The sequence below is a fragment of the Rutilus rutilus genome (genome assembly GCF_951802725.1).
Source record: "Rutilus rutilus genome assembly, chromosome: 16".
In the NCBI taxonomy this organism is placed as follows: domain Eukaryota; kingdom Metazoa; phylum Chordata; class Actinopteri; order Cypriniformes; family Leuciscidae; genus Rutilus; species Rutilus rutilus.
Window position 1 is genome coordinate 33,909,436 of NC_140224.1, and position 22,675 is coordinate 33,932,110.

Sequence of the window (22,675 nt, forward strand, 5' to 3'; positions counted from 1 at the left end):
GTAAAAGAGTGAAGATATGTGCCGGGAAATGCATATTGCCCCTCATATTTCTGGGCAGCTGGTAATGATATGACATCATTGGCTCTTCCCCTGACAGCACAAATTCAATCCAGATCTGCTTCCCGTCCATTCAGCTCTCCACCAGACACAACCCAAGAGAATCACACGTCTCTTCCTGTTCAACTCCGAAACAATGCCATAAGAGAGAACTGAGATCTTTTTAACATCTCACTTGTTTCTCCTAGACATCAGTGAGTGTGCATGGAGAGTAAGTGGAGACTTCTGCTTGAGACAAAAAGACACCTAAAATGACTATGTTTACATGTGCACCAATAATATGATTTTTTGCAATAATCAGAGTAAGGACTTAATTGCAATAAGATGTTTCTACGGCACAAGGACTTCCGTTTACATGCAATTTTCATTATTCTGATTATTTGCTAAGAATTGTGGTTATTTTTACCCAATGCATGGCACAAATTATGAACTCACACACAGTAGGTGTTACTGCCCACTGTTTTAATCCATATCCGTTACAAGCAAAACACATTTTTATGGACATATTGTTACTCTGCGCCATGATGAGCATAGCAATGTCACTGTGTGCGTCGCACCGTCTCTGGATGAAGATAAAGAGCAGAGACTGTGCAGTGAGTTGTGTTGACAGAGTTCAGCGATTCGGACTGGAGGGAAAACTTCAGAATAATGTCACTGAGTTCACTCATGAATTTGTGTGAACAACTCACAGCATCCGTGGCGTGTATATCCGAGCACATGCGCACTTTGGTCAGAGCGGTAATGATGCGATTAAGGTGTTTACATGCCTGTTTATTGCGAGTAAATCTCACAGTTTAATGCAATTATGGTTACTACGATTATGAGCTTAAGCGCATTAGTTTGATCGAAGTATTGTGTATACATGAGGTAAAGTTTAAATCACAAAATTGCTAAAATCCCATTATAATTGCATTATGAGTGTGCATGTAAACGCACTCATTCACATCCATTTCCTACAGAGAATCAGAACTCCAATTGGCCAAATATCAGTCTGCAATCAAAAGTCAGGATATCAATATGAACTCAAACATTTGTCATCAAATTCTTCCAAGACCAAATGATCTGAGCTACCCAATATCTCTTTATATCTACTTAATTGATGTCAACAGTTGTCTTATTTGCATATGATTTTAATTCAAATAACTTCTCGAGAGTAATTTAAGGAGAAACATTTAAGACAAAGCTGAAACCTGAATGAATAACTGAGTAACAAAACTGAAAGTCCACGAATGAACCATAAACAAACCTTTAAGTTAGCTGAGAAAGCAATGAAAAAGTAACCTCTGAGTAATAAACTTGTCCTCTGGGACGTCCCACGTGCGTTCACAGCCAAACACCGGTTCTCAAAGACTTCAGACAGACAGGTTGCAGCCTCCCATCATAACAGTACAAAGACAAACCAGTCCACATAGATTTACATAGTAACCCACTAACCGCTTAAATCACTGTTGATTCCACACCTCAAATATTCCAAGAATTTGATTCTGGATTCCAAGGATCTTAGGAGGCGTGCGTTTATCCGCTTGCGAGTCGGGACAGGCTCGTAGCGCAGGCCTCGGAGTGAGGGACGTGTGCAACACAAGCGAGCAGCAGGTAGACCCGTGAGGTCGTGTTTGCACAGCTGAGTAACAGGAATCTCGTACTCAAGCACGTGTTGAACACAACCCAGGGGCCGTTCAGCAGATGCTACCACACCCTGTCAAACACACACTCCTCCATAAACCCATTACAACCACTTCCTGAAGCTCTTTCTAGTGTGCAGAAGTGGATAGGCACCACATGTGTCTATCAGAAGAGGTTGATTGAGTGTCTTCGTACTTCAACTTTCACTGTGAATTCACAGTATATTACTAGCTAGCTGTCGTATCACTATTGTTCATTGTTTTCTTAGTTAGGGATTTAAACAAACCATTGACGCTAAGGATTAAACTTTGACACGATTCATGCACCATTTGAGCTTCAGACATGAATAATACCTCAAATGATTTACTTTTACATAGACTTATCGAAGGAGGGCTATATCTAGAGACCAGAATGTCATAGACTTAATTAAACACTCAAAACGCCCAATAGTAACCACCTAGCAACGCCTTAGCAACCAGCCAAACACTCTAGCAACCACTCAGAGTACCCAAACAATGACCTAAAAACCATCTTGAACACCGTTAGTAACTAAGAAAACTTAACATTAGTGCTGTCAAATCGATTAATCGCATCTAACATAAAGGTTTCTGTTCATATAATATGTGTGCACGTATATATATAATATATAGAATTATATATTATCATTATATATAATATATATACACACATACACATATACATGTATATGTACATATACATATACATGTATATGTACATATACATATACATATACATATACATGTATATATACATATACATGTATATGTATATGTACATATACGTATACGTACATATACATATACATATACATATACGTATACGTACATATACATATACATATACATATACATATACATATACATATACATGTATATGTACATATACATATACATGTACATGTACATGTATATATGTATATATATAAATATGTATATATATATATACATATACATATATATATATACATATACATATATATATATATACATATACATACATATATATATGCGCTGCGCACACATATAAACACAAACTTTTGTGTTAGTTTGACAGCACTACTAACTACTAAAAATATACAAATAAAAGCTCATTCAAAATCTTGGTCAACTGTGTAATTTGTTCCAAACTTATATAAAATAAAGTATTTTAATAAGTCTTCAGGACTTAACAGTAAAACTTAAGAGTACAGTGTTTTACAGTAACTAAATGCTTGTAAAATCATGTCAGTGCTTCAAGGAACCACAGAGATCAAAATGGACATTTGTATAATTTTACAGAAATAAAGCCAAATGACAGGACCAGACAAGAGAAAGAGAACGAGGAAGAAAGAGAGAGTACGAAGAGGTTCTGGGTTTGCCACAGGATGTTGCCTAGTCTGCCTTTCTTCACTTTCCTGCGTTTGAACATACGAGAATAGCCAAGCGTTCCAGTAAATGCATACATGCCCAAACAATGTGCTGGATCTTCCGTCAGCTCGTCCTGTGCGTCAGGACACAAACACAGAGCAAGCAGGGCCAACAAAGTCAAGACACACTTTATATCGGAGATGCTCTCATTAATGTAATTAAATACTTTGTACACTTAGGATTTTAAAGAGAAAAACAGACACAGCTGATCAGTGCGTCGCCATAAATCCTGCTGGAGAACGTGATTCCCATTTACTTCATTTAGACAGCTTAATTCTCTCAATTACAAAAGCAAACAAACTTCAATCCTGCTAATGAGCCTTTATTTCTGTTCTTCCTTATCGTTTTGCTCTGCACACTTTACACAAAGCAGCAGGCCTTTCTTCTGACCCTGATAGATCTAATGAGCGCCCAACAAATAATCCATTTCACCCACTAAAAGGCAACGGCTTTGGACCAATTAGCTCCCACTGTTACCCACAAGCAAAAAAAAAAAAAAAAAAACTGCTTAAAAGAGAATATTAAACGCAATAACACCAATGAGGACGCACAACACAGCAGGGCACTAGTAAACACGGATGCTCCGTAACCCCATTCACAGAGGAAACGTTTTAAACTATGAAACACTTGCAAGCAAAAATTTGATTTCTGGTACAGTGCATCTTTTTATATTCTAGGTTAAAAAAAGAAGTAAAAAAAATAAAAGGTACAAAAGCTGTCACTGGGACAGTACCCTTCAAAAGGGTTCTAATATGTACCATTTAGGTACTAATATGTACACTTTTGGAACTACACTTTGCCACAGTGACAGCTTTTGTACCTTTTTATCTGAGAGTGTGCGAACATCATCTGAAGCATGCAGTAGATGACCATTGAAAATAATTCTGATTCAGTTTGTAAAGCAAACAAAAATGCCTTCAATCTATTGTACTTTTGCCCCTTAGACTTCACCTGTAAGTGACTTCCAGATACTATAGAGTTTGAATTGTACTTAACCCAGAATAATACTTTAAACAACTGGAAGACATAAACAGATCCGAACTACTTCAGGAGGAATCAAGCATCTGTTAAGACTTTCTATTTTGTACTTGAGAAATAAATCTATCCACAAAAATGGCCCATGTTGACAGAAAGTCCCTTGATTTGAGTTTATCATCAGCGATTGTTGCTTCCATGAGAAAAAAAATATTCTAAACTGCATCCATTACATGCTATTTTGCTCATGCATGCGAGTAGGTTTGATTTGTACTAAATTATACTGATCTGATATTCTGTTTTATATTATATTAGCCATACTTTGCGCCGCAATATGCCAGGAACACAATATAAATTTGGTTAAAACCAGATTTAAAGCATGCATTCATTTATGACTGACATGGTTGCAGTTACCAGACTGACTATTCATTTAAGTGATTCATTAAAAGAGCAGGCAATATGTCTGTGAACTATGTGCACATCTCAACAACAACAAGAGTGACACAAAACAGACTGAGATGCACTTCTTCAGAATCTGTGCTAACTGTATCTAACTCTGAATCTTACTGAGTGTGTGATGATATCTTGGACATTTTATTACTGTGAACATGACAGACGATGAGGATATTCAAAGGCAGCGTTGGCTAACATACTTTTACACAAGTTTAGTTCTTGTTCAGATGAAGTGAAGATGTCATTGTTTAAAGCATATTGTACACCACTTTATACTGCTCATCTGTGGTCAAATTATAGAACAGAGAGTTTACAGAGGCTTCAAATAGCTTATAAATATACAATGAGAATTCTGTTAAGGAGACCTATTTGGCATAGTGCAAGTTAAATGTTTGTGAGTGCAGGAGTTAACACTTTTCAAGCTGTGTTACGAAATCTTACACATAAATGTATCTGCTGGCTAAATGTTTCCAGAAATTAGATTATTGTAGGCTTATGAAATATAAGGGTCAGTACTAAATTGTGGAGACTATTGTGGACTAAACTGTTATTATTATATATTTTGCAACGCATTGATTTTTTTTGGTTTCTTTTTTAAATTTGGACCTTGATTCTGCAATAAAGTCTGATGATGATGATAACCTAGTTCTACTTCTGTCTCTGGTTGTGCCTTTACTGTAAAAGACACCTACGCTCCTGCATGACATTCCTCTCCTCCGCGTGCTGCTCACTTAGCAGATCTGCAGGGGTGGAAGTGAATAGTGAGTCCCAAAGAGCCTTTCCCAAAACTCCCGTCTCATTCCCTGCCTACAGCTTGTTCCACTAACCCACATTATGAAGAAACCTACAGATCACTCGGGTTCCCAATGCGCTCCATCATAACCTGAGATCCTCTGTTGATCATGAGCAGCATGGACCATGCATGAATAAAGATGAACAGCAAAGCACGTTAGAGAAAACAAACCAATCTCAAGTGCTGGCTTCATGCGAGTATTTATGGGTGTATCAAGCGCACCGGAGCGCACAGTTCCTTTACGCGCTCCAGCGTAGCCTACTGAAAAACAACATTCCTACACATGTACCAAATTTAACACTGCCGTTAGATTTAGATTAAATACGCTTCTTACCGTAAAGTCCAACACACGAAGGCAGTTTCTTCAAGCGCACGGATGATTATGATCCGGGAATGGGGAGCGCAGGACGCGCCGGGCGGCTGGGTGAAAGCTGACCGCTGCTGCTGGAGGAAAGAAACAGGAGGATTTGTGTTGATCTGCAGATTTACTCCTCTGTCAGGGGTTCACCCGCTTCTCATGAGTTCTCCGTGTGCTCAGAGCCGCCTAGCGACCATTTCTGAAATGCGTGAGTCTAAATAGCACAGCCTCAGCCTGACAATCAAATGCTGGTGTTGCCTATGGCATATATGAGTTCTTCCTCTAGGGGGCGCGCAGTGGCTCAAAATGCTGAATTCCTCCATTGAACTCAGTAACGTTCTGTTTTTGTTTGTTTGATTGTTTTTTTTTTAAGGGGGGATATATACACATTAAAAAGTGTAATCTATCTTCTGGAATCTAATAGACCTTATTCAGAGCAGCGCCATGACAGATATGAAAGCGAAGCTGTGAAGGATAGACTTAGGCTGCATCCAAAATCGCATACTTCCCTACTATATAGTAGGCGGAAAACAGAAGGCCTAATATTAGTAAGTAGCCTAATATTTATTTAAAATAAGTACCTACTCAAGACAGTATACAATTTCAGATGCAGTCTTACTAAAGCTCCTAGATCACTTATCATTTTCCACAGCTCATACTGTCTGGGTTTTTTGTCTACTGAAATTTCTTGGGAAGATATTTGTTGTGTTTCGTCATTAGAATAAAAAAAAACACATTAAATAGCAGTGCAACCCACTGAAGAGATGTATCACAGCATCGCTTTCATTCCCGCCAAAAATCAAAGATGGCGCTGATGTGAATAAGGTCGTCTCTAACTCTGTCTCTAACTTTAGTTCGGGTTCTAGTTCAATAAAACTCTTTATGTGCAAGCAAACTAATTATTATTCATATATTCTTTATTTTAGTTCCCCATTTAACTCTGTTTCCTCTTTAGTTATGTCTCTAGTTCAAGATCAAGGTTTGATTCGATCTTCAGCCTCTAGCTTTGGTTCAGATTCTAATACTGTGGCTATCTAGCTCTAGCATCTCTAACATCTGGCGTTAATGTGAAGTTGAGCTCGTTTGTTTTCTTGTTCGGTCGTTGTGTTGAGTATGATAGACAAATGGCAAAAATCGTCTGTGATTGGTCCATCCTGTTCCGCACAAAGAAAAAGAACCGGTTCCACGTGACGTGACCAACAGAGTTCAGGCGTCCCTTCAGCAGTTTGGACAGTAATTTATACTTTAATTATTACACTGAAAAAAAAATGAAATAAAGTATTAAAGTATTATTTAACTGAAACTACACAGTGACTAGCAGAACTAGCAGAAATAGTAGAATTATTATTTTAATCTATCTACGTCCGATAAGCCCCGCCCAATGTGTGCCCCCCCCCTTTATTTCATGCCGCCTACCATTCTACAGTATTATTTTGTTATATTAGTTTTACAGCATCTGTTTAGCAAAGCAGTTATAAAGAGCATGTTTTAAGTGCAATAAACGTAATTAAATCATCATTATCACAAAAAAAAAAAAAAACTGAACAAAGGACAGTAAAATACAAATAAAAAAAGCAGTTAATTAAGTAGAATAATTAATTACAAATAATTAAAATTATTAAAACTATTAATAAGCCTAATGGTTAATCTAATATTATGCATGATTTTAAGCAATGCTGTTTTCTCAGATTAACTGAAAAACATGCGCCATCTGCTGGTTAAAAGTGTCATTATTTTCTATACTTTTATTTTATTTTACAGATTGTGTTTTGTTCTGGTGTATAATATATCTGTATTCCACACATTTTCTGATCCTACTATCTCTGCTTGCATGTGTGTGCGTGTTTTATATGTGGGTGTGTTTTAATATCCCATGGTGATATGCTATCACAGGAGAACGGACTTTGGACGAGGCATCACAGTAAATCTAAATATAGAATTCAGGAAATACACACATTTATATAATATAAACATGTTTTCTTACCTGATGAGGGTGTGTAGCGTTTAATATCATATCTCTTCCTTTTCTTTCACTGTTTTTATTTTCACCACTACAGAACTAACAGCCAACAAAATCATCTTTAAATAAAGAATGAAACATGTAAAAGGTATATTTATTTAAAAACAATGAGAATGTTGTTCTCTCTGTGTATGAATATCGCTGCTACTGTTATATTTACTATTACTGTAAGGATCATAAATGTTACACGCCAGACCATCCCTGTGCCCTGTGATCAATTATAAGGGTCCTAAACGATGCCGGTTACACCACAGCAGTAAACTGTCAGAGAATGATTTCTAGATCGTTTCTTTCTGATCAAACCCACGTCACTCTCTTTATGATTTTGCGAACTGCAATATAAATGCCATGACAACACGAGCAGCAGTCCGTGACTGTACAGACGATTACTTTATGACTTTATTGCCCTCCATGTGATGAGCTTCATTATGAGCTGATCTGTGATCAGCTCTCCCCACCTCAGTCCAAACCTTTCCCATTACAAGGAAACACCTGGCTACTGGTTTCAGATCTGTGAAGCAAAGTGCAACCTATACAGCACCATTTATTACCCACCAACACCTCACCTCATCCCAAGTTCTCCCATTTTCCAGCCACAAAGCGTCAGGAAGCGTCAGGAATCAAAGGGTCTGCTTGACAAGCAAATTCTCAGCTAAGGACCTAGAAAAAAAGGACCACAGTTACAATGCCGTCCACGGAGAAACTACTGCATTTCTTGTCAAGTTCTTTAATATGTGCAGCTGGAGTGGGTTTACTGGGTTATGGGATGTCGGCGGATTGGGCCTCGGCCGACATGGACTGCGGACCGAACAAGAGTGACTTCAATGGATCCTCCAGTCTCATAATCGGCCTTTTCAACGGCACAGAAAACAAAATCAACTGCCCCAGGATTTCCAAACTTGGAGTAACAGTGCCTGGTGAGCTTCAAATAAGGCTTCAGTTGAATGTCTGCATGCTAGATTATGCTATTTTGACATTTTCAAGTGTAAACTTATATCATATAAGATCAAAGCAAAAGACAAATTAAGCTCATGTAAATTATGATAGATTGATATATGTATATGATACCAATAAATACAATGAAAAAGTTTGCAGATTCAAAATTATGGACTAAGATGACCTTTGGAATTTTCAGGAATTAGAACTGCAATTCCATATAATTCCAAAGGTTATGTCATTTGATTTAAAATCAATGTTTTATGCCTTATTTTCCAATAGAATAGTCTTTGTGTCTTTCTCTTAGTGTTTAATCGTCTGGGGAAATCAGCAGGAGCTCCGCTTATCCTGCACGCTCTGGTTGTCATCCTGTTGGCTCTGGCTCTTGTGGGGTCTGCGGGCAGTATTCTGGTCTCACTCTACAACAGCTTCAGCAACCCATATCAGACCTACATGGGACCAATAGGGGTATACACGTGCAGTGGACTTAGCGGTGAGAAAACAATGTCACAAACCAAGAAATGTGCTTGCATCTGATCAGAAATAGTGCAGAATCAACTCTTCAACTGACGTTACAGCACTTTTAAAATGTTTAGATGTCTAAAACGATACTAAAAGTGGTTTCAAGACCTTTATGTGTCTTATCTCTTTGTCTAGTGTGTGTGGCCAGCTTGGCGCTGATTCTGTATGTGGCGAACGCCTACCTTGGCCAGATGTTCGAGACGCTGGTGAAAGCCGACACGGCCACTGCGGAGTTGAAAGATGTAAAAATTAACCTAAAGGTGGGGTTTTTCCTTCTGATACCGTACATCTGCTTCAATATGGTCTCCATCCTCGTGGTGTATCTGTACGTCCACACCGCGTACACACGCCGCAAAGAGCAGGAGAAACCCACGGAGGATGCGCCCAAAGAGATCATGATGTACTAAAGCCGAAACACAGCAAAAATCTGTTTAAAGGCCCGTTCGCACCAAAGACGATTTACTATGACGTTAACAATACAGATGAGGTTTTAAAAATCATCCTAAATAGCAGAGTCCACCACACCACTACTATAACGATAACGGAATTTGGGTGGAATCGCAACGATTTTTATTCGATAAAAACAAGCTTGAGCATTTAAAGCGGCAGACGACAAACCCGCTGTAATAAACAGTATGTTACCGTAACATAGTTGTCGTTATAGTTATCGTTCTTGGTGTGAACAGGTCTTAACGGGAGATGATTTTCAGACCTGAGCTGAACTGAGCCCATTATTTTGGAACTGCCACATTAACTGTGATGTGAATTGCAGAACTGAACTTATCTTTAAGCATATGGTTTGCCATGACTAAAACTGTTTTAGTTATAGGCTATGCATACACAGTAAGCCCTAAAAGTGTTTGTACTCTTAAATCACACTAAACATGTCATTGCATTAGATAACAGCATCTCATAGGAATATGCTTTTTGTGTTTAATACATTTGATTTCATGTTTTATCTGATGCATGTTTGACTTAAGTGTTCAGATATTTTTATAGGCCACTGCATATATTTTATTGCACTTATGTGTAAGAACATTACCATAAAAAAATGTTTATAAATGTCATTTACTTGTCTAGCTTTTCTACTAAGAACCTAAAATACTTTGCATGATGTTGGCTAAGAAAATTGTTCAAATTTACTTCTATCAGTTCCTTTAGACTTTAAGCAATTTAAAAAATTGTCTTTCATATTTTATAGATGTGAATATATTTAGCGCTTATTTATCTGCTTATGCATCAGATATACTGTTGGACTTATTGGCTTTAAACTGCCAATATTACAATTCTGTTGTATCATACTTTCATCAAATATTCTGTAAATATTACCATATTTGAATAATGCCATATTACAATAATAAATCTTTTTAGAGTGATGAGGATATTGTGTTCAGTTTTAAACACATAGGCCTGGTTCCACAGACTGGGCTTAGTTTAAGCCAGGATTAACATTTTCAATAAGGGCATTTAAGTAGCTTTTATAAACATGCCTTAGAGAAAAACATTACTGATGTGCATCTTGAGACAAAACAATGGCACTGACATATTTGAACATGTGTCAGTGCAAGTTACTTTATAGTTAACACAACTCAAACATGCGCTTTAGTCTGGGACTAGGCTTAAGTATAAGTATGGGGATATTCTGGGGATATCTAATTTGATTTTATCAATAAATTCCACTAGAAACAAACCTTGTTGTATTATTTTAATTTAATACTGTGAAGCTGCTTTGATACAATCTGTATTGTGAAAAGTGCTATACAAATATACTTGACTTGACTTGACTTAAGGCTTGTCTGTGAAACCGGGGATAGTGTGTACTTTACTGATCAGAGACACAATAACGCAAAAAAAAAAAAAAAAAAAAATCATTGCACTCAGATTCATTATGTCTTATGTCAATAGCATTGAAAACCGGACTCATAAAATCTAATGGTTTAGATTATGATATGAGATTATATCCATTTACAGGAATGTAAGGTCATTGTGAGTCCCTGTATGATGTAATTTTCCATAATCACTGCATGAACCTTTGGCCCTTGGACTGTGCTTTATGCGATACGATGCAGGGGGTGTGAGCTGGGTTCCAGCCAGCAGGGGGCAGCAGGAGTGTGTGTTGTTTATCCGGTCACCAAGAAAGACATGTTCCTGGATCTACATTCCTGTCCGAAAATGTAGTCCTAACCCTACCCATAACTTATCTCTAAAATCACAGGGAAATGACAGGTGAATAACACTAATGTAAAAGCCCTGTTGTAAGCCTAAACATGACATAAACTGTAAACTTGTCCCTCAGAGATGTTGATCCAGGAACATGTTGTACTTCACATTCACTGTGTTGATCCTGCTGCTCTCTGCTGCCATCCTGCAAGGTGCAAACTCATGATTCCAGATCTCAGACAAACAAGTATTGTACTCGAGTAGGTTGGCTATTATATTACACAAATATTCTGCTAACATTCCCATTAAGTTATGAAAACTTTATTTCTGAATGTTCTCTGAATGTTAAAAACGTCCAGTTGTTCAAATGTTTATGGGACGTTCATTTAACATTCCCCATTTGATTCCCACATTATGGAAATGTTACTTTTTAATGTTTTCAGAACATTCTGAAACATGTGTACCATTAAAAAAAAAAAAAAAAAAAAATGTTAGACGAAGTTCCAACTAAATTATTTCAGGGGGAAAAAAAACACTATAAATTATGTTTTTGTGCTCAAGTTTTGAGAACATTGTTAAAAACTTTAAACTAACATTCTATTAATGTTACTGAAAGAACGTTGGTTCATAACTTTGAGAAAACCTTGCCAGAACATTATAGCTAAAGTTCTGAGAACATTCACTGTTAGGACAATGAGATTCAAGGCTATACTACAAATGTACAGTGTTCACTGTTCCTCAGTGTAAGAATGAACGTCCAGCCTTTCGTCCAACAGGGGAATCCAATGCACTTTTCAAAGAGCAGTTGAAAACTTCAGTTCTGGGGATTTTAACCATATAGCCAACCATATTGCACTTATTATTTTTGAATAAAATCATCAAAGAGTCCAATATTCTGCACTTACACTTCAGTGTTGAAATTTGGTATGATACTTGTATTATATCCTGTGAATGAATCGCTTCTGCTGAATGAATGATGTAAATACAGTATGAGCGTAGACAGTAAAATCATTCTTCCATGTGATGTGCGGCTATATTGACAGTCAGATATGTAAAGTGCATTTCAGGGACTTTTGACTAAATCTCTTCCTCCAAATCATTAGAAATCTGAGCTGACGTGACAGTCAAACTCAACCTCGCTCTGAACTCGACCTGATTCAACACGTATTCAACTGGTCCACGAATAAACGCTCTGAACTAAAGCTTGAAGATATCAGCTGTCATTAACAATGCTATTTATATTTTTTTCATTTACATTTTTTTTTATAAGATTATCCTAAATGACTTTACTAATTTTTACTAATTTTTACTAACTGGACTTGCTTAGATATAAATGTGATGGATTGCAATAAATTCATATGCTAAAATTCTCCACTTGGTGTAAAGACTGTAGAGATATTTTATTGCCAATTTGTTTTATTGTATTTTTATACAAAATGCTTTCCCTGTGGTCAAACCTTAAATAGAAACATTATATGTGCCTATACATTATATTATATATATTGCATTATTATATTATATACGCAGTTCTGATATGTCCATGCCTACTTTGTATTAAAAGAAAAAGGTTAAAGCTTCAATAATGTCTGTCTACAGGGTTTTCATTAAGTCAGAGGCACATATTAAAGAACTGACGGGAAAATAATAGGTTTCAAAATGACGAAACTATCAAAATTACTATTATTATTTTATGCTTATTATTATTGTATTGATATTGTATCTCAGTAAATTAGAAGCTCGGTAACGTTTCAACATGTCCTCTTGTTTATTGTTTCTGGCATTTAGTCTTGAAATGCTGCTTTTCGATATATATCAAAGTAAATGGAATTAAATAGAATTAAAATGATTTGATCACAAACCGGGTGTCATTTCACCCTCTTTGTGGGGATTATGTGGACGTTCACGCGTGACGTTTCTCAAATGCTTGACTTCAATGGGAATCTCTCAGAGGCGTTTGGTATGCAAACACACAGTGAATTACACCAGGAATGGAGGATAATCTCTTCTCCTTTATTCTATACCTTTCTCTGTCTCTCTCTCTCTGTGTTGTGTGTCTCTGTCAGCGGACAGACTCCTGAGCCCGGGTCACTCAGAGGGTGTGAAGGGATTAAGGAAAGACCCTCTGTGCTGAAACACAATTCTCCAAAAACCTGTATCACAGAGGTGACACACACACACACACACACACACACACACACACACACACACACACACACACACACACACACACACACACACACCTGTGCCTGCAGGGGAAACACAGACACACAAACCAGCACACACACACACACACACCTGTGCCTTTAGGAGATACAAACATACACAATTACACACATTCACATAGGTTTCAGAATCTTTGTGGGGACTCTCCATAATGATCTTTATACTGTACAAAATCTATTTTCTATCCCCTAACCATAAACCTACCCATCACAGAAACATATTTGCATTTTCAAATAAACATCATTTAGAATGTTTACTAACCCGTTTCCCTCGTGGAGACCGCTGGCTGCTCCCCACAATGTACTCTCACACACACACACACACACACACACACACACACACACACACACACACACACACACACACACACACACACACACACACACACACACACACACACACACACACACACACACACACACACACACTCACTCACTCACTCACTCACTCACTCACACACACACACACACAAAGCAGTGCTTTTAAATATATAAACTAAACCTCACACATAAAGTGATTGAACGCCTAGAATATTACAGTTTTTCTCAATTGTTTACACACAAATACTGGTACTTGAGACACAATGACCACAACATGTAACTCATTCACCAACCCCCTGAACCAATTCTGCTAAACTACAAGCACAATTCCTGCTTTACACTCGAATTGCAGTTCTAAAACACACTTTTTTCAAAACACTACACACAATTCTCTACTTTTGGCACAATTTTCATGCAGAAAATCTCTTGTTTTCACAAGGAACACACTGCCATTCAAATATGCACACTGACTCATCACATGGGCAAACACCCGTCACACAGTTTTACAATTAGCAATCAGAGCTTTAGCATAAAAGGGCAACAGGTGAGCTCTTCAGTGGAGCAATGGATGCCAACATTAGATTTTTATTTTTTATTTTTACTGTAACTGTATACAGCCAATTCTTCTGTTGTTTTGTATGTAGACCACTGTATGTTCAACTTTGTGTTGGTTGGGATGTACACTGTACATTGTTTTTGTGGGAAAAATAAAATATATTTGTTACCATGTTACCGTGTGTTCTGAGTATAAAAACAATATTCTCAAATATTTTACAACACACTTATGTATGTACTGTCTGTAGTAAGTGTAACACTGAACAAAAAAAGGCCCAAGTCATTATGATGAATGGAGAAGAAGTGTTTTCCATTCATCATAGTGTTTTACATCGAGCACATCAGTGTTCAACTGGTTCTTATAAATGTCTATTCATATGATGGTTTGTGTGTGTCATTTGAAAACAAAATACCATTTTGAGAAGAAATAACATTGTTTTGAATGTAAAGTTTCATTTTGCAGGAGAATTGAGGGGTTTTGCCCATGTGTGTTTTTTGGGATTTGTGTGTAGAGGTCTGAGAATATGAGGCATGCTTTCAGAAAATGTGTGTAAACATTCGAGAAAAACTGTATTTCATTAGAGTAAAAAAATATTTGGTGTTTGAATATTATTGCATTAGATTAAAAAAGATTTTGACTGAATCTGCACTCAAATGCTGCAGAAATCTTTCTCTTCACTAACTTCATTTTTTCTCAGTGCCACGGAGAGAGAATTTATGAATGGCAGTAAAGCGACGGTCACATGACAGTGACAACATGGCAGATGTAGTGCTTCAGAATTTCATTCATACTACTCATACTATAGAACATACTTTTCAAAGGTCGAAAATTAACTTTCAAACCAAATGTATAGTACATACAATACAGTATGTGATTTCTGACACAGCACACGCGTGTAGTTCATCACATTAACTAGCCTATATTTTCCACTAACACTTCACAACCACACAGTCACAAAATCATTTTTATATATATATATTTTTTTCCATATCTAATCTAGATCTATTGTTTTATAAATCAAAAGATTAAATAAAAATAAAAAGGTTGAGGTTTGGCTTAAGCAGCCTAAGATGTCATGTGACATCCCTGCCATCCATTAGCCAATGTTAATTATCCTAAAGACTTTTTTTTTTTTTTTAAGTTGTATATGATATGTATACATGTGACATGTAAATCTATAATGTCATAAACAAATAAGTCATAAATAATAAAGGTGTATATGATTTGCTTGGTGATTATATCAATCATCTACATCATGTACTACTGTTATGGTTACCTCATCATACAGACATTTAAAAGAAAAATTAATAATGATCAATTAATGAACTTTTTAGACCCCAATAGGGTTGCTTGACTTAATTTCAAACCAGTCTGTATACCTCCGAACATAAAATGTGACGAGAACCGATGCTGATGTGTTTTTAATGCTATACACACACTCATAATCCAACATCCTAAACTTTGCAAGATTTACACCATGAGAGTGAGAACTGATCTGAGCATTCACACACTGGAGCTGTGACTGGATGCAGCGGAGACAGGCAGGAACCAGCGCTTATCTCGGCCATTAATCTTAATTTGTCAGAGAGGGCAGAGCATGAAGGGGTGGAGAGAAGGAGGGAGCGAGGAGAGAAGAAGAGAAGAGAATAATTACACCCTTGCTGTTCCATTATGGTGTCATTCTTCAGTTAACATCAGATAAGATCACACCTCCAGCTATTTCTCCACTTTAGCCTCCTCTTTCTCTCACACACACACATCTAAACAGGCCGACAAGTGTTCCAAAAACTAGTGAGCTGCCTATGAAGGCAGCATCCCAACTTAAGGGACTAGATCACAATTGATTTCAATAGAGTTGCCATGTTGCTAAGCTAACAACTGCACCAAAATGGGGGGGGGGGAAATTATATTTATTTATTATATTTAAAATATATTCTAAATATTTGAATATGTTATAAACAGTGAGGGAATATATATTATAATATGATTTTTTTTTATGGAAATATATTTCAAATGGCAAAATATGTTTCGTATGTAAGGAGAAAGAAATTACATTTATAATCTTAAATATATTTGGGGTAAATTAAAAAATATATATTTAAAAATGATACTATAGACACAAATATTTACATGTACACAAATATATAAAAATGGCCAAAAGTATATGAAAAAACTTAAGTACAGTACTGCTATAGGAATGAGTACAAAAATAAACAGTACATACATTTTTAATTAGATTGAACTATTTTAATAGATACCTTTTTGTATTCAATTATTTGCGTTGAATTTCATGTGCTTACTGTATCTATATAAAGATTTTCTACTTCATGACTGTGCTTGCATTTTTATGACAACTATTAATTGAGAGATTGCATGAAAACATATGTCTGGCAATGCAGGACTATTTAAAAAGAAATAGAAGGCAGAAATATGCTAACCAGCATTATCTTTGCAGTGAAAAATAGATGCGAAGCAAAATGCGGCATTCACATGAGCGCACTTATGATGTCTTTAAATGCTGCCTAGATAGGCAGCTCACTAGGGTTTGGAACAAAGCCCGTTTCTCACACTGACAATCTGAAAAAGAGCTCACGACTCGAGGAGCTGGAAGTTAACCTGTCAGACTCCAGCTATTCACCAATCTCCACATCTGAGCTTATCTTCCCCAGTGATTATCTTACAATTCAGTATGATTAAGTGCACATCTGACCCCAGATCAGCGTCTTGAGGCACGGTATGTCAGACCCACAGGTTAACCTGTCGCAGTTAAGACACTGTTGTCCCCTTCGGCAGGCCAGCGAGTGGAGAGGACGCCACATTGACAGCCTCTGTGATTGATTAAGTGAGTCTGAGACACTTTCTCTGAGCTGAGCTCTCTGTCTGACCATTTGATGGATAAGACTCTTATTGCACAAGACAAAAAAGTCCCATGACAGGATGTTCCTCAGAAACAGGACATTACACTGCCCTCCAGTGGTGCATAGAGGCTGTTCCGTTTATAATTGCATTTACACACAGCCTGAGGGACTGCTAATGAGAGCCAGCAGGTCTACAAATGAACACTAACAAGACAGTCATAAAACTGTCAAGAAGATAAACACAGGCAATTATGTAAGATGACTTTACTTGCTACAAGACCCACTTTTGTAAAATCACATTGATTTACTTTTACCATTCAACTTGCTGGTTGGGTAAAAAAGGCATGAGCTTAATATTTCTCATCCAAACCCTTCAACTGCCTAGCAACACACTAACACCTTAGCAACCACAAAACAATCATTGTGACTGGCGTGCATGAGTATCTATCTATCTATCTATCTATCTATCTATCTATCTATCTATCTATCTATCTATCTATCTATCTATCTATCTATCTATCTATCTGTCTGTCTATCTGTCCATCAGCCCATCCATCCATCCATCCATCCATCCATCCATCCATCCATCCATCCATCTATCCATCCATCCATCTATCTATCTATCTATCTATCTATCTATCTATCTATCTATCTATCTATCTATCTATCTATCTATCTATCTATCTATCTATCTATCTATCTATCTATCTATCTATCTATCTATCTATCTATCTGTCTGTCTGTCTGTCTGTCTATCTGTCAATCAGCCATCCATCCATCCATCCATCTATCTATCTATCTATCTATCTATCTATCTATCTATCTATCTATCTATCTATCTATCTATCTATCTATCTATCTATCTATCTATCTATCTATCTATCTATCTATCTATCTATCTATCTATCTATCTATTTATTTATTTATCTATCTATCTATCTATCTATCTATCTATCTATCTATCTATCTATCTATCTATCTATCTATCTATCTGTCTGTCTGTCTATCTGTCCATCAGCCCATCCATCCATCCATCCATCCATCCATCCATCCATCCATCCATCCATCCATCCATCTATCTATCTATCTATCTATCTATCTATCTATCTATCTATCTATCTATCTATCTATCTATCTATCTATCTGTCTGTCTGTCTGTCTGTCTGTCTGTCAATCAGCCCATCCATCCATCCATCCATCCATCCATCTATCTATCTATCACTATCTATCTATCTATCTATCTATCTATCTATCTATCTATCTATCTATCTATCTATCTATCTATCTATCTATCTGTCTGTCTGTCTGTCTATCTGTCCATCAGCCCATCCATCCATCCATCCATCCATCCATCCATCCATCCATCCATCCATCCATCCATCTATCTATCTATCTATCTATCTATCTATCTATCTATCTATCTATCTATCTATCTATCTATCTATCTATCTATCTGTCTGTCTGTCTGTCTGTCTGTCTATCTGTCAATCAGCCATCCATCCATCCATCCATCCATCTATCTATCACTATCTATCTATCTATCTATCTATCTATCTATCTATCTATCTATCTATCTATCTATCTGTCTGTCTGTCTATCTGTCCATCAGCCCATCCATCCATCCATCCATCCATCCATCCATCTATCTATCTATCTATCTATCTATCTATCTATCTATCTATCTATCTATCTATCTATCTATCTATCTATCTATCTATCTATCTATCTATCTATCTATCTATCTATCTATCTGTCTGTCTGTCTATCTGTCAATCAGCCCATCCATCCATCCATCCATCCATCCATCCATCCATCCATCCATCCATCCATCTATCCATCCATCCATCCATCTATCTATCTATCTATCTATCTATCTATCTATCTATCTATCTATCTATCTATCTATCTGTCTGTCTGTCTGTCTGTCTATCTGTCAATCAGCCCATCCATCCATCCATCCGTCCGTCCGTCCATCCATCCATCCATCTATCTATCTATCTATCTATCTATCTATCTATCTATCTATCTATCTATCTATCTATCTATCTATCTATCTATCTATCTAAACATTTTTCAAAACTTTCTAACAAGGATTTACTTTGCTAGATATAAATTACAGTATTTTCTTTAAATTTACAGTAATTTCAATTCATTTTAATTCTACTACCTTGCATTAAAATTTCGGATGCAATTCAGCGTCCTGTTTTAAAAATGTACATTTAAAAAGCATACTAAATTCAATTGTGTATGACCCGAAACCCCAGTGTACTTTTAGACAATGAAATAATCTTATATTTAATTGTTGGCATATATGTGCATTTCCAATTAGCTCTAAATAAACGTAATATTTTCCCAGGCTGTAATGACTGAGTGAAATCGGTGTGGTTTTCAGGCATTATGCTCACACTTAAGCTGACATTGATCCTCCAGCTTACTCTGAAAACTGCCCTCATTTCCCACTCAAAAACCATCTTTGTATGTGGAGAAGCACATCTTGACTCATCTGAAGCTGTCACTACAGGGGTAACCGAAGCCGTAGGTGATGGGTTGGCGTTTAAGATGAAAGCCGAGGCCGTCAGTGGAGCGAAACGCTCTTTCAGAGATCACAGTCCTGACGGTGAAACTGAGAGCGAGCTGTTCTCTCCTCCACACGGCCGTAACACGCAAGATCTCCCTCTCCCAAATCTCAGACGATCCACACACATATTACACCATCTCACAGCGATATCATGGGGTCCATTTCAAATTCATTTCAACAGTTCCACCAGCAGGCATCTCTTCACACTCAGCACAGGTGTCAGTTCGGTGAAATACTGTTGGTGTACCGAACGCTCTGCTTCGTCATGCTACATCTCCGGTCTATAAAATCCATAAAACACATCAGCACTGTTTGACGTCTCTATGTGATGTGTCGGGTTTGATGGACTGTGACAGCTCTCAGGATTCTCTCACAGCAGACGAATAAAAGAACAATGTGTTCTTCATCCTGGAGGAGCTTGGGTGCAAAGATCTGTTCAGTGTGAGCACAAGCTAAATACGACGTTTATATTACACTACATTTAATATTTACTTTCATGATGATAATGATATTTTTAGATGTTTTCAAGGTGGTTCCTTCCTAGGTGTTTTTACAATAAAAACAGTTCATGAAAAAGTTCAATTGCTAATAAATGTAAAAAGAGGTTTGTCCCAACTCAAGAAAGAGCTGAAATCTGCCCTGACCTCGCGCATTGACGTCTGAGATCCACATAGGCTGAGAGGTTTAGGAAAAGCCGTATCGGGTTCCTTGTGTGTCCCTCCGGGTTAGCGTGAGGTGGTTTTTGGATGGCGCTGTAATTTGTCGTGTTGTCTGCGGATAATTGCAGGTTTGTATTATGTACGTGCTGAGAAAGGTGCGATGAAGTCACCAGAGGAAGCTCTGAACACCGGTGGCTTTTGTGGCTAAATTGCACCGACATGTATGCAAGGATGATGTGATGAGTGATACAATGACGGTATGAGACACTTCTGACCATCAGAAAAAGTCTGCAATATATATACATACACACACACACACACACACACACACACACACAACTGTCTACTATTTGGATGTTAAAATGTAATTTATTCCTGTGATCAAAGCTGAATTTCCAGTCTTCAGAGTCACATGATCCTTCAGAAATCATTCTAATATGTTGATTTGCTGCTCAAGAAACATTTATTATTATTATTAGCAATGTGTGAAAACAGGTGTGCTGCTTCATATTTTTATGGAAACCGAGTTAATTTTTTTTTTTTTTTTTTTTTGACGAATAGAAAGTTCAAAAATCTATATGAAATACAAATCTGTTTTTAAAAATCATAAAACGCCTTCGCTTTCACTTTTGATCAGTTGAATGCGCCATTGCTGAATTTATTTAGAATAGTCCAAATTTGAAGTGGATCAAAAAAGTTCATCAAAGTTGTCCTAAGACAAGAACGGGTATTGTTCAAAATCCATGTATAACTTTGATCAAATGTTGACTACTGAATACCAATAATGTGCTCAGATTAGCCAAGATACAAATGTCAAAAGTCAGAGATGTCAATTTGAAGCAATTCTCATCGAATTCTAGTATTTTGCTAAATTTGTCTCTTATTTTCTCAGTCATCTTCCGAAACATCTGAGAAGTTGATATTTCACTGAAACAACTAAGATCTCCATTATGTCTCCCGAACAAATCTCTCATTGTTTGCATATATTGACCATAACGTCTGCCAAAAGTCTGACTGATGATTGAACAGTTTGTTTGAGTGTGAAACAGTTAACCTCCAGACTTTACCCACACAATGCCAGGAGCAGAAACCCGTGTATACACACACCCGCTGAAGTTTAAAACACTGCTTGGAGGTTTTAAGAAGAATTTAAGGCAGATGGTAAAGAATGAGCACAAGATCTCCCAAGACTGTTTCTCATGGTTTGTGTCGATCTATCACCTGCTGATCGGTGTCAACACCGAGAGGAAGAGGCGATCAGAGAGAAGCTGCTAAAGAAAGACAGAGCGGATCATCTTGCCCCGGCCATTGTAAGCGTCCATTCACAGTGCACTTAGCGCCCGGACTGCAGTCAACAGGTGGGCGTGTCGGCTCGGCCCCGGGGCCACTCTCAGCTCTCGTCTTTTGTCATCCCTCTATCCCTCTATCTGTCTGTCTCTCAGCCCCACGCTCAGAGATTGGCCTGGAGCGCAGTCACTTCCTCAGCATTCCTCTCTCTGCTTGACTGCGCCCGGTAAAAGACCCTCATGAGTAAGAGCAGGGTGAGGAGATCGGTCCCACAGCTCACCTGAGTATCCATGTCTTCCCATCTGGAAGGCCTCCAATTCATCTTCAGGAAACTGAAACGGACAAATCTGTCAACAATTGCCATGTTTAATAATGTATTTTTCTGACCTCATTAACATTTTGATTTAAAAAAAAATTGGGTAAAAAGGTACAGATAGAGCAAATAAACTTCTTATCAAGAACCATTTTTGAGGGAGACGACATTAAAAATGAAAAAATAGGCTATGTAATGTACACTATAATCAATGTAAATAATACATAATGATAATACATACAGAATATACAAAAATAATACTTTTATTTATTAAATAAAAACATAATATTGTGAAACATAATTACAATTTAAAATGATGGTCTTCTATTTTAATATACTTTCAAATATAATTTATTTCTGTGATGCAAAGCTGATTATTTTTATATTACTGTTTTTTTAAATAAATAATAAGTATCAAATAAATGCAGGCTTGATGAATATAAGACACTTCTTTCAAAAAAACATTAAAAATAGTCATGTATTTTACAGTAGACTTCAATACCATATATGGTATTTTATAGTTATGAGTAACGTAATGTATAGTTTACATTTGTATT

General features: G+C 37.0%; 2 protein-coding genes across 2 annotated transcripts in view; one reads left to right on the top strand and one right to left on the bottom strand.

The window, feature by feature from the left end:
* Window positions 1–5,826, bottom strand: part of ptprea (protein tyrosine phosphatase receptor type Ea) — a 73,844-nt gene extending 68,018 nt beyond the window's left edge. Inside the window, exon 1 of the mRNA XM_084433619.1 lies at window positions 5,663–5,826. The gene's annotated coding sequence lies outside the window, so the exon portion shown is untranslated. The remainder of the gene's footprint in view (window positions 1–5,662) is intronic.
* Window positions 5,827–8,303: 2,477 nt separating this feature from the next.
* Window positions 8,304–11,549, top strand: clrn3 (clarin 3). Its single transcript, XM_084435138.1, has 3 exons — window positions 8,304–8,623; window positions 8,950–9,135; window positions 9,300–11,549. Exons 1-3 carry the CDS (start codon window positions 8,392–8,394, stop codon window positions 9,569–9,571), a joined length of 690 nt encoding a protein of 229 aa, XP_084291264.1. The 5' UTR covers window positions 8,304–8,391; the 3' UTR covers window positions 9,572–11,549.
* The last annotated feature ends 11,126 nt before the right edge of the window (window positions 11,550–22,675 follow it).

Bases quoted from the DNA above. Each gene is read 5' to 3' on its own strand.
- clrn3 (XM_084435138.1), top strand. From the start codon at position 8,392: ATGCCGTCCACGGAGAAACTACTGCATTTCTTGTCAAGTTCTTTAATA. The intron at 8,624-8,949 runs GTGAGCTTCAAA...TCTTTCTCTTAG, and splicing joins ACTTGGAGTAACAGTGCCTG to TGTTTAATCGTCTGGGGAAA. The intron at 9,136-9,299 runs GTGAGAAAACAA...CTCTTTGTCTAG, and splicing joins CACGTGCAGTGGACTTAGCG to TGTGTGTGGCCAGCTTGGCG.